At 33.1% G+C, this 12,663-nt stretch overlaps 1 protein-coding gene across 1 annotated transcript in view; it reads left to right on the forward strand.

The window, feature by feature from the left end:
- LOC125651532 (uncharacterized) overlaps positions 1-12,663 on the forward strand; it is a 93,162-nt gene that overhangs the window by 19,169 nt on the left and 61,330 nt on the right. The window contains exons 8-21 of the mRNA XM_048880175.2: positions 596-642; positions 2,555-2,609; positions 2,749-2,824; positions 2,935-3,019; positions 3,424-3,710; positions 3,859-3,913; positions 4,007-4,153; positions 4,475-4,698; positions 4,793-4,923; positions 6,479-6,660; positions 7,746-7,891; positions 8,773-9,102; positions 10,637-10,779; positions 12,568-12,638. Of these exons, the coding sequence (XP_048736132.2) occupies positions 596-642; positions 2,555-2,609; positions 2,749-2,824; positions 2,935-3,019; positions 3,424-3,710; positions 3,859-3,913; positions 4,007-4,153; positions 4,475-4,698; positions 4,793-4,923; positions 6,479-6,660; positions 7,746-7,891; positions 8,773-9,102; positions 10,637-10,779; positions 12,568-12,638 (1,979 nt within the window). The remainder of the gene's footprint in view (positions 1-595; positions 643-2,554; positions 2,610-2,748; positions 2,825-2,934; positions 3,020-3,423; positions 3,711-3,858; positions 3,914-4,006; positions 4,154-4,474; positions 4,699-4,792; positions 4,924-6,478; positions 6,661-7,745; positions 7,892-8,772; positions 9,103-10,636; positions 10,780-12,567; positions 12,639-12,663) is intronic.

A 12,663-nucleotide genomic window follows, 5' to 3' on the forward strand; every position in this document is an offset into this window, starting at 1 on the left:
AAGCGAGTTGCTAGAATGATTTTGAATAAAAAAAGAAGTATACACTTGCTACAGAAATGATGCAACAACTTTGGTGTGTGCCTCTATCCGACTATTTTGTGTAAAAAAACCAAACAAACTATAGTTCAAAGTTTCAAAGTTTTACATGATTTAACTCCCGATCATCTAGATGTTTTTCAGTATGTTCACGAAATTAGCAGTAGAAGTACCTGGTTAAGTCAAAGTAATTATATATTTAGAGGGCAAAGAAAGTTTAAAAGATCTTTTACAATTTACGGTTCTCAGTTATGGAATAATGTGCCAGAATATTTAGAATATTACCCAACATCGGAAAAGTTTAAATCTGCTTAATATTTTTTGACCCTGGAAATTAAAAAAAATCCCATATAGGTTTAGGCATGCTTTTGTTTTCAGTTGTATATAGATCACGTGTGTATTTAGCATAACTTCATATATTAATTTATATTGTATCTGACTAATACTGCTGTCTGTATATGTTTTCAGGACCACAATGTGAACTAGTTTGCTATCATGTAATTATCATTATTAATATTATTGTTATTATTATTCACTTAATGAGATTTTTCACTTACAGACATTTTGTACCTGGTGAAAAAGAAATAGAAGAAGAAGAAAGTGGCGGTAAAGTGTTTTATAACTCCATATCTTAATATGCGTGAAATGATATGTTTACGGTGTGACCGTTGAGACGAAGGAAGACCCATAACATCTTACAACACGACTTTAGGCAATTCATTTAACACGGGAAATATATCGCGGTTGATGTAAACAGTGCATTATGACGTCATCATTAACTGCGATTTTTTTTCTCTCTCTCTCAAACTAAGAAATTATCCACAACAAAACGTACGAAGGTATGAGAAAGCATCTGGAATTTAAAATCATGTGTGGTACTTTCCAAACTATTTATTTGTTTTATCTACTGGGTTATCAATGAAGTATACAGTAGCGACGGCGACATTTTTTCTGAAAGCATTATGGGTACTCCCCATCATTTTTCAGAAGATGAAGAGCAAATCACGTGACTCAATTGTGTAATCATTTGAGCGACCTCGTCGCTTCGCTTGCTATAAGGGTCAGCAAATTATTGAATAGTGTTTGTAAAGAACATGTATGTGCCAACATTAATCATGGTAGAAAACGTGTAATTACCGGTTTCCAACTACATACATGCATTGTTTAGTTTGACGACGAGGTTATATATGTATCACAGCTGCATGTAACCAACGATTCAATCGCAAGAAATGTATATATCATCCCTTCAAGCTCACCTGAGCTGAAGGTTCAAGTGAGCTTTTCTGATAAAAATTTGTCGTTGTCTGTCGTCCTCGTTCTTTTAATAGTTGTCGTCGTTGTTAACTTTGCACATCTTCATCTTTTTCTCCACCACCAATGAGACAATTTCAATCAAACTTAGCACAAATCACCTTTGGTTTCCTCAAATGAAGGACATGCCCCTTCAAAGAAGATATAATCATTAGACAAAATTAGGGCGATGTCATTTAAACATCTTAAGAACCACTGGGTCAAAAAAAATTACAAGATAGCTTCCTTGCATTGTATAAATTCAAGATAAAATCATGGCTCCCGGGGATAGGATAGGGCCACAGGAGAGGATAAAAGTTTTACATGGGAATATACACTAAATTGATTAATTCATACAAATTCTTTTCAAGATTAGGAGGTCCACACTAAATCATATCAAAATGCAAACGTTTTTAAGATGTGTGAATTCAAATTTTTTTTCTGCCTCCGATACTTAAATCGGAGTTGTTTAATATTGATTTTGTCCTGTCTGTCGGTCAGTCTGCAACTTCAATATTGCTCAGAAGTTTTGAATGGTAAGTGATAGGGCTCTCATATTTCAAATATGCATTTGAAAAAAAAAAGACCTTTATTTTGGTACCAATGTTTTAATCTTGTGATCATGGAGTTTGACCCATTTTAAAAAAAACTTAACCTTGGTAATATCTTCTAAACTATTCAAGATAGGGATTTTTATATTTGTATATAAATTTCTTATGACAAAACCTTTCATTTGGTACCACGATAGTTAACCATGTGAGCTTGACATTGGGATTTAACCCAAATTTAAAATACTTTAAGCAAAATTTAATCTTGCTCATAACTTTTGAATTGCAATTGATATTGTCTTTCATATTTCATCTATACATTCCTTGCGACAAAATCCTTCTTTGGTACCAAACTTTGACATTGTGATGTTGATCTACGATTTTGACCTACATTTAAGGAAAGTTAGCCATGACAATGAAGATTTCTAAAATTGTTTTGAAAAATACAACAGCAAACATTAGCAGGACCAAGGTAACTCAGTTGAGCGATGCGGCCCATAACTCTCTTGCATAAATTCAAATAGCATACTGTCCGTTTACCTATGAAACCAATAATTGATAATTTAATTACTTTAACTAACAAATATAACCCATTTCGAGGGTTGTTTTTTTTTTTTAAAGAAAGTTAAAGAAAAAGATTTCTGCTTTGTGTTTTTCACTATAACTGGGTCTCTTCACAGATGTTAAAGATATTAAATCAAACACAGCAACAGAAGTACGGCTTGTCAGAAAAACGTGAGTACATTTGGGGAACTTAAGCTATTTCATAAGTAATTCTATAAAGAGTTAAACTTATTTATTGAAGAACGGTAGTAAATGTATTTTTTGAATTTTTTTTAATTCACACGTTTTGATTGATATTGCACCTTTTCAGAAAATTGAGCAAAGTTGATTCAACATCACCCTTGGACAAGTACTTGAAAGTGAAAGACAGCATTGTGGTTCTGAAGGTACAGAAAATATATTTTTGTTACTGTACATAATGCGATTTAACACTTGAGATTAGCCCATCAGCTCGCAGATGCAAAGATATATAACAATCGTAATATTTTCTTCATAGGAAAAAACTGAAAAGACTGTTTTGAAGGAAGTTGGCGAAGACATTGAATCAAATGTTATTTGCATTCAGACCAACAAGGACGATGGTGAAAAAATATGATATTTTACCTTTAGAAAATATAATTTCTGTATTTCAAAGTCGACTGCTCTTTTAATCTAAAGAAGCTAAAATGCAAAAAGTAAAAGTTCTTATTCTAAAAAGGAATAGCACAGAATGAGTCATTTAATATTTTAGGTACTGTTTATTTGAAATGTAATACATCTCTGTCCACCTGGGACTAGTACATGCATATATTGATCAATTATTTGTTTACAGAGTCTAAATTTTCCAATTCACTTTAACTTTTCATCGGACTGCACTTGCATACCATTTCTTGGTGAAATGACTTCAAGCGTTCAAGTGGTACCATAACTACATGAAATATCTGGATGTGGGGTTCATCATATAGGAAACAAGCCGTCTTACAATATTATATTCTTTGTCTTTCAGTCAACAGAAATAGAATGGATTGCTTTGCAAGACTTGTACAGATCTTGAGTCGTCTTCAGAAAGCTGATTACGAAAAACTGGCCACTCGCGAGTTATCAAACCAATGCGAATTAAATGACACATCATGCACCAGTAGAAGAAATGTATTCATTGATCTTTTAATGAAAGATGGACAAAACTTCACAGAAGAGCTGATCATTCGACATTTTTTCAAAAACAAAGATGTCAACGAAACGGACCTTTATCGAATATTTTTCCATGTGCCAAATATGCAAAAAGCTTCATTGGTATATCACTAATTGCTTAAATGTAGTACATGCATTAACGAAATATTAATGATGTTTTTCCAAGAATTTCCCTTTTCAATCCATGAAATTCACCTTATTGTATTCTTCATCGGAGAAATCTTAATGCATCTTAATTTTCATCCTTCAGGCTTTTCTCGAGGCTATTGAGGAGCTCTGTCTCGGTCCAAATCATACAAATATAGGTACACACTAAGAAACTTCTTACCCTGCCACTAAACGACAAAAGACGCTGTTATTTATATTTGTATCAGTCACATGCATACATATCTTTGTAGGAATGATTGCCATGACCCAAATCCATAAACATGCTTGTTTGGCACTTGGAACAATGATAAAAACATTCAGAAATATGTCTCAGTACAGTGGAAAGACAGATCATCTGCTGGATTCTCTACAAAAGTGGTTAACTCCACATAACCAAAGTAAGAGAAATATTATGAGATAACATGTCAATTAATCTGTTTCAACACAAAACGTCACTGATGAAGTTATGTCGTTTTTACAATTAATTTCGACAAAACCGGATTTAAATCTACTTTCGCAAAGTATACGTTATCACGCGGTGAAACACAGGAATTCAGATCGCAATTCTTTCATGTACACGCCTGTTTGTAGCAAATTTGAATTTGTTTGTTTTCCATTAGTGTTATCCAGTCTAGAATGGGACGTAAAGCAACAAAAAAAAAATGAAAACGAAGTTGTGCTTTATCGTTTACTACATGCATGTACTGTATTTTCAACAGCAAACTACAACGAAATAAAGCAAAATAAAAGATCGCGTCGTTCAGTGGACGGGTTTGATCGAGAGGTTCACAACTATACTTACTCCAAAATGGTATTAATCCATGCTTTGGGAAACACGGGAGGCTCCAGAGACAATATCTTGACGTATATGAAGCCTGGGGAAGGTGATAACAGTTGGAGAAGAGCGGCTATTTTAGGAATGAGGCACTTTGATTGCCTAGAGGTAGTCAAATTTGGTGAAAACTTTCGAAATGAAATGAATATTGGACACATTTCTTAAAACGTCAAATAATTAATCATGAATCTGATTTACCCAGAGTTCCATCGCTTTGCTTGACTTGGCCGTCAACGATGGGCATTCCCTAGTAAGACAACAAGCTATGGAATTTTTCGAAAAGCACCCTTTATCAAAAAGAAGCATTCCACAGCATCGAGATATCGTTTTAAGGTGAATATACCAATGTAGTTATTAAAAGACATGGTGAAGGCAAAAAAAAAAAAAAAAAAAAAACCCCACGGAAAAATTTTAATTAAATTTAAACAACAATCATATATGATAATGTCCAACTTTTTGTTTCGTATACAAATGATAATAAGACAGATAGGATTAATTATGTAATTGATACTCATGAATATCAGGTTTACAGTTTTTTATTCGCAATTCCTCATTACCTGTAACATGGTCAGTTTTCTTTTGTATTATTACAATGGAATGTGGGAGATAAAATACCATGGATCTGAGAGATATTTAACATTTCACTGCATTTGGATATATTTAACTATGAATAGTATTCCTTCAACCGGTCGCAATGGATCAGAGGTTCGCTTCGTGACCGGGATATTGTAAGTTCGAGTCCCAGCAAGTACATGTACCTTGGCTGCATTAAAATTTAAGACGAAAATTGGATAGTGACTGCTCCTTCGGCAAGTGAATGTCGCAAATGAAAGGTGAAGATAACGAACAGTGATCAATCTCATAACTCATATAAACAATACAACATAGAGTTGGGCAAACACGGACCCCTGGATATACCAGAGGCCCTTATTCACAAAATATCTTACGACTAAGATCAAAATTTACGAACACTGTAATTTTTTTATTTTTCATTTCTTATAGATTTTCTCAATTGATATGTAAAGTACATCCATGGTTTGTAAAACTTAAATACCTACTTATGACCTTGTGATCGGTATTTGATTATCAGACAGAATTATTTTTTCCAGCTTATTCGTAAGGTTTTGTAAATAAGGTGCCTAGGAGGAGTAAGCATCCCCTGTCGACCGAATCGTTCCGATGAAATTATACAAACACAGGTGCTGACACTATAAAGCATCTTGAGCGCCACGTATAGGTCGAAATTGTAGAACTTTACCTATAATCTCGAAATGAGTGAAATGTTTTTGAAAGGACTTGAGATAAATCCTTCTTGTAATGCAGTCGGTGTGAAAATCTGTTGATAGATTCTTCGAAGAGATCTGAACGCAATAGAACTTAAAGTTACTCCAGCAAAACACCTGTACGATGCAACAAATATATGTCGTCGATGCGTCATTTTTTTTTTATCAAATAACCATCAGTTCTGTTGATATTTCACATTTTCAAGTCTAGTGTTTTTTCTGAAAAAATACAGATGCCTACCGTTGGATCTTCGTGTGGAAGATTCATTAGCTGTTTTTAAAAACAAACTTAAAAATATCTTTTTAAACTTGTATTTAATCTGTAATTCGGTATTTATCTATACAGTTATTTTTTTTAAAGACACCCCCCCCCCTCAGTTTTAGTATCATTTTATGCTTTTCTCTATGTTTTTATTGTTCTTTGCTTTAGTTTGGTTTTATATTTTTACATGTAAAGCGCTTTAGGCTAATTGTCTTAATTAGATAAAGCGCTATATAAATGTGTTATAAAATTATTAGTAATAATAATAGATTGGGATATCATTACTTTATATCAAAGTTATGACTATTGTGTTTTCATGTCATCAATATCGTTTCCATTGTAGCCGAAATTATACTTACCACACCTTGATGCGTTTAAAAAGAGGCATTTTAGATGTGAAGTTCAAGGACGGTTTCTTTTTCGCTATGAAACTTCCGGGTATACAGTGGACTAAACAGATGGGAAACAGTGCGCTAGGATCAGCCATTGGACTGATTCTGACAAACGAACTAGAAATAGAAATAAGTATGTAGAGTTGTTACAAATGATATAAGCTTAGTGATCTGAACTCCATCATCTAATACAGGATATCCCAGAATATCTGATACTATTTTTTGTCTTTCAGTAACTTTTGATTGATTTTTTCTAACAACAAAACAAATGCATTTTCATAAATGTATATGATGTAAATGTGTACCACAAAATTTAAAAAAAATACATACGTTAAATACTGAATATCATCTATAAAACACAAAATATTCACAGAATATGCTCTAAATGACATCCTCTTTCAGCAGCACCAATTTTCGTATTTAGGATCCCGTTAAGGTAGAACTGTGCTTTATCAGAAAAGCAGACGCCATCAAGATTTTAAATGTTTTCCCATACATTTCGCAAACATAATATCATTCTGCATAATAGACATTCTATACGGTTTCAAATGGAGATGAACTCTTTAGATTCTGTGCACACTTGATTTACTACATGTTAATTAAGTACTTTCTTTTCAGATCTTTAAGGAGTTTCTTACTTTGGCACTTCTCACCTCTTGTGCAGGTGTCCTCTTTCCTTATTGAATTGGTCTGCCATTGTTTGAATACCTGTGTCTTTTAAGATTTCTTAAATCATCTCATAATCTGTTACTTGCTGAGTTGTTTTGTCCCTGGGTATAGTTTTCTCACCATTATCACTGTTTCTGGGAACTGCATTTGATGATGTATATCTAAAACATAAGAAGTCTATTATCTTGAAAGATTCATTTTGCATGAAATTCAATTGAATTACATAGACATAATGCAATTTTGTGATATCACAATGCACAGAAAAGTGCATATCTTTCCGAAGCTTTAGGCAGAACCTATTCTATGAATTTACGTTTTATTCGAGCCACAATTTACAAGTTTTGGCCAATAATTGTTTAAATTACATGAGTTTTAAAATGGATTCAGATATTCTAGGACACTCTGTACTAGCATTCCAATTTTGTATATCCATATTTTTAACTAGAATACATATAATTTAACATTATGTTTAAATCAGATAACATTTTAATCAACAACAACATATGTTTTATGTGAAAATATATTGATATATGGAATGAATAATTTTAGAACCTCTTAGTGGACACGTCATGCTTAATGTCTACGACGATGCTTACGCCAAGGTAACGTTGGGTTGGTTTGGAGTGGAAAAGTACCTCTTTCGTGCGCATGCTTGCTACAGAGGACACGCTGGATATGATATCAACATTCTTAAGGTCAATTTACTTAGAATTATGTTATATCAATTGAAAATGAAAAGATGTATATTGAAATCAGCACTATCTAAAGTCCCATTTAAAAACTGCATACATGTAAAACTTATACGGTACCAATTTTGATGCACCAGATGCGCATTTCGACAAATTATGTCTCTTCAGTGATGCTCAACCGAAATGTTTGAAATCCGAAATAACAATGAAGTTTTAGAGCTATTATAGGGAAAAACAGTGTGCCATACATGTATGTGATGGGCGTAATCGATTAATCTAAATTGACTGTTTATTTCAAATTATTCAAAGAACACTTTTATACTTCTATAATAATTATTATATCTAAACAAAACGTTTAGTAATCATCACGTAAGAAATGTACGACTTTTAGAATTTCAATGAAAATATGCTCTCATTTGTTTCATTTTTTTTTTTTGAAATATGAAAATACTTTGCAAGAACCATTCATGTCGTTATTGTAGATTAGTATGGATTGGAAATCAGTGATAAAAACATATAAATCTTGTTGTTTCTAGTGATTACTAAATGAACAAAATAACACTGAATGTGACATTTCTGGACAAATACATGATGAAAAACTATAAGATGCTTCATTTCAAATTTCAAGTACTAAAAGTCACGTAAATCATATCATAAATAATATCATTATTTGTTAAAGAAGCCTTGGGGTTTTCCGTATGTCAGGGGCCAAATTAGTATGAAAATGATTTCGTTATATATCAAAACAAAATTTAAATAAATACATTTTACATTTAATTTTACATCTAAGAGACATTCTATTTATGATTTCAGTTACATCCTTCCAAAAAGAGAAATACGAAATTTATTCATTAGCGTGGTTGTTAGCCTTTAGTGTTAAATTTCAGGATTTTGGGATAAATGGCATCCAAGATATAGTCATGATATTCGACAGAATCGTCAAGACGGTTGTTGATCCGATAAAGGATGCTATTCAGGCGTTTAAGGACATTATTCAATTGTTTGATAAAGGCATTGAGTTCATCATCAACAAAATCATCGAATTGGTGAAAAACTTTCCACTGATTTTGGAGGATATCGTAAACAACGTAATCAAAGCTGTACTAAAGGTAATCGATTATGGAGGTGTCCCTTGGATTGACCAGATAAAGAAAATCATCATTAAAGCACGATACTTTGTTGAAGATGTCAAAGAGGATCTCACGGAATTTTACAGTGTAAGCGTTTCCGTTTCTATTCTATAAACTGTTTAAATCAAACTAAACCAAGTATTATGTAATAAAATTGTTATTAAGAATTTTTACGGCCTCACGATTTTTCCGATTTTATATTGTAAAAACATGACACTATCGCATACAACACTGTTTTGGATCATGAAAGGTGAAGATAACGAACAGTGATCAATCTCATAACTTCTAAAATCAGAGGTGGGATCAGGTGCCTAGGAGTAGTAAGAATCCCCTGTCGACCGGTCACACCCGCTGTGAGTCCTATATCCTGATCAGGTAAACGGAGTTATCCGTAGTCACAACCAGTGTGCCAAGAACGGCCTAACAATCGGTATGAAACACGTCAGACAGCATTTGACCCAATGATAGATTGACGAACTAGATCGTTATAACGACCATAGAATTTGCGAAATGCTGACTTCAATCGAGACTGTTGAAACCCCATTACCATCAACTTGTTTGTCAGTAGCTTGCCTCGATTTAAAAATGACTATACACAGAACAAACTCTTGCGTGTCGAATCAGTTGAGAGATATAAACACCATATGCAGGTGATAATGGAATATTGCTACATAAATATGGCAAGTTGACGATGGAGAAGCTGAAATCATCCCGTTTGTCATTCAGTTGAGTTGTTAATTGCCGTTCTGTGACGTTTTTTTCTTTATCAAAGTATCTAAAGCGATACAGTTGTTTAATTAGTGGAAATTGTAATCTAAAAATGGAATCGTTTTGATTTTGATAAATCTATAACAAATATATCTTTAGTGAAATTCATTATATACGTCTATTATATAATTCATATCTACATCTTTTTTGGTTATGTCTCTCAACTGCATCGATGCGCATGTTCTGCATATGCTTTGTTTTTAATTCGAGTTAGGATAAGTTTATGTTACGGGTGTTTCAACAGCCTCGTTTGAAGTCAACATTTCGCAAATGTTTTGGTCGTCATAACGACCTAATTTACAAATTCAACCTGTCATTAGGTTGAGTGCTGTCTGACATGTGTCATATCGATTGTTAGACCGTTCTTTACATACTGATTTTAACTATGGGTTACTCCGTTTATCTGATCGAGATATAGGGTTCACGGCGGGTGTGACCGGTCAACAGGGGTGCTTACTCCTCCTAGGCACTTGATCCCACCTCTGGTGTGTCCAGGTGTCCGTGTTTGCCTTACTCTTAATTCTGTATAGGAATTATGAGAGTTATCACTGTTCGTTATCTTCACTTGTTCATGTAGATAGCTTTTCTTGAAATTCCTGAAACAGTATCCATTTGTGATGAAAAAAACTGGGATATAGTTGTCATTGTTTTTTTCTTCCTGCAGCGGGACAACGTTTCACCTTGAATTAAATGCATATTCATCACATTTATGGTCGATCAACATAACATACTATATAAAACTGTGGGTTGGAACACGACAGGACAATTCAATCAAACCCGAGCATAGCAACTTTCTTTTCCAAATGCTGACCCTGTAATATAAATTTATGTGCTTTTCTATTTAACATTTCAGACCATTGCAGACGCCATTACAGTAACTCTGCCGTATGTAGCGAAGAAGTTGTTTGATTCGGTAGCAACAATAATTTCAGCCGTAAAGAACTTTCTATCAAATCCTGTACAGTCTGCAACGATTTTTGGGAAATCTGTCCTAGAGTAAGTTTAGTTTTCCTCAATTCCGGATAACTGACCTTACTTCAGGAAGTTAGCTCCTTAGCTTTTGAGTACTACTGCGCAGGATACTACAACTAAGTATTTAGTTGTTCAATACTGATCCCATTGGTGCAAACATATTACACATCAATTATTGAACCCCATCCAGTTAAAAAAATTGTGTCAATTCAAATTTGAAAGGGTTTGACATGGACTATATTTTGTGGCGGAAGGATTGATTAATCAAAAAGTTCTAAATCTTCATGATATTACAGTTTCTGTTTCATCCAATATATATCTTCTATTTTTATACCCATATACGTGTATTTCAGTTTTATAATTTATGATACAAGTAGTTGAAAATTGGAACTAATTCAAATGTTGTAATTTATTAATTTGGTTGATATATTACTCTAAATAGATCACCGATTCTTAAAAAAGTTAAAATTTATTTACTCGAAATTTTGTATAAAATTCAGTATTTTCGCCAATAATTTAAAAGATTGATCTCTAAATTATGTGAAATTTTAGAAATTTATATTTCTCCTAATATGTTCTTTTCGACTCTCGAATTTTATATCATGAATTTTTTCGTATATCAAGTGCAAAAAGGTAATTATTCATTTCCATTACTAGTATTAAACTTTTTTTTTTATCTGTAGTGTTAGAAGACATGATTATATATCTATTTTATGTATTGATTAATTTGTGTTGTTTATGTTGTGTTGACACCAACAGACAAAATCAAGTTTAATTGAATAAATTTCAAGTGCAAAAACGTCATGTTTAGCACACTGTAGCTCAGTAACAAGCGTTGCGACCCCTGCTTTTCTTTTAAATATCCTAATTTTCATTCAATGTAGAAATAAAAAATACAATTCCCAAATAATTGACATTACTCCAAATCTCAGGTGCAAATCTCTTTAATAAATGTTTTTAATTCTTGACAATATTTTATAGCATATATGAAAACGTATTCAATATAACACATGCCATCATCTTTTTCCCTTTCAAATGCTACTTGTCAATGACTAATATTCACATTGCGTGTTTGTTATTGGCTAATATCCCCTCTATTTCAGTACTTGTTTGTCAATAACCAACGTCCCCTCAGTATTTCTTTGTCAATGACATGATGTCCCCTCTATTTCAGGACTTGTTTATCAATTACCAATATTCCCTCTATTTCAATCTTATTATAAAAAGTGAAGATAGCGAACAGTGATCAATCTCATAAATACCAAAAAATACAAAATTAGGAGTTGGGCAAACACGGACCCCTCGACATACTGCAGGTGGGATCAGGTACCTAGGAGGAGTAACATTCCCTGTTGACCGGTGACACCTGCCATGAACCCTCTAACTTGAATGACCAACACCCCTTATATTTCAGGACATATTTATCATTGACCAATGCCCCTCTATTTCTGTACATGTTTGTCAATGGTTAATACCCACAGTATATCACTATTTGTTTGTGAATGACTATTCTCTCTCTCTCTCTCTCTCTCTCTCTCTCTCTCTCTCTCTCTCTCTCTCTCTCTCTCTCTCTCTATTTCAGCAGTATTTGTTTGTTAATGACAAATATCCCCGATATATCGGTACTTGTTTTTTCAATGAACAAAATCCATTTACAAGCATTTTGATAAAATGCGTAGTAGTACAATAACATGTTCTACAGGTACATACGATATTTTGTTATTTCTGTTGCATGGTCATGTACGTACTTAAGCATATGCTCTGGCATGTTTTTTATGAATTGAGATATAACACATCATTTTTATTTTTCAGTATAAAGCTTGCTATCGGAATGTTTTTGGACGTAAAAAATAAAGCGGTAGAAACTCTATCGTTTCTGAAAGGTAAAATTTAATTATCTCAATAAAG

Source organism: Ostrea edulis, chromosome 5, assembly GCF_947568905.1.
Source record: "Ostrea edulis chromosome 5, xbOstEdul1.1, whole genome shotgun sequence".
In the NCBI taxonomy this organism is placed as follows: Eukaryota; Metazoa; Mollusca; class Bivalvia; order Ostreida; family Ostreidae; genus Ostrea; species Ostrea edulis.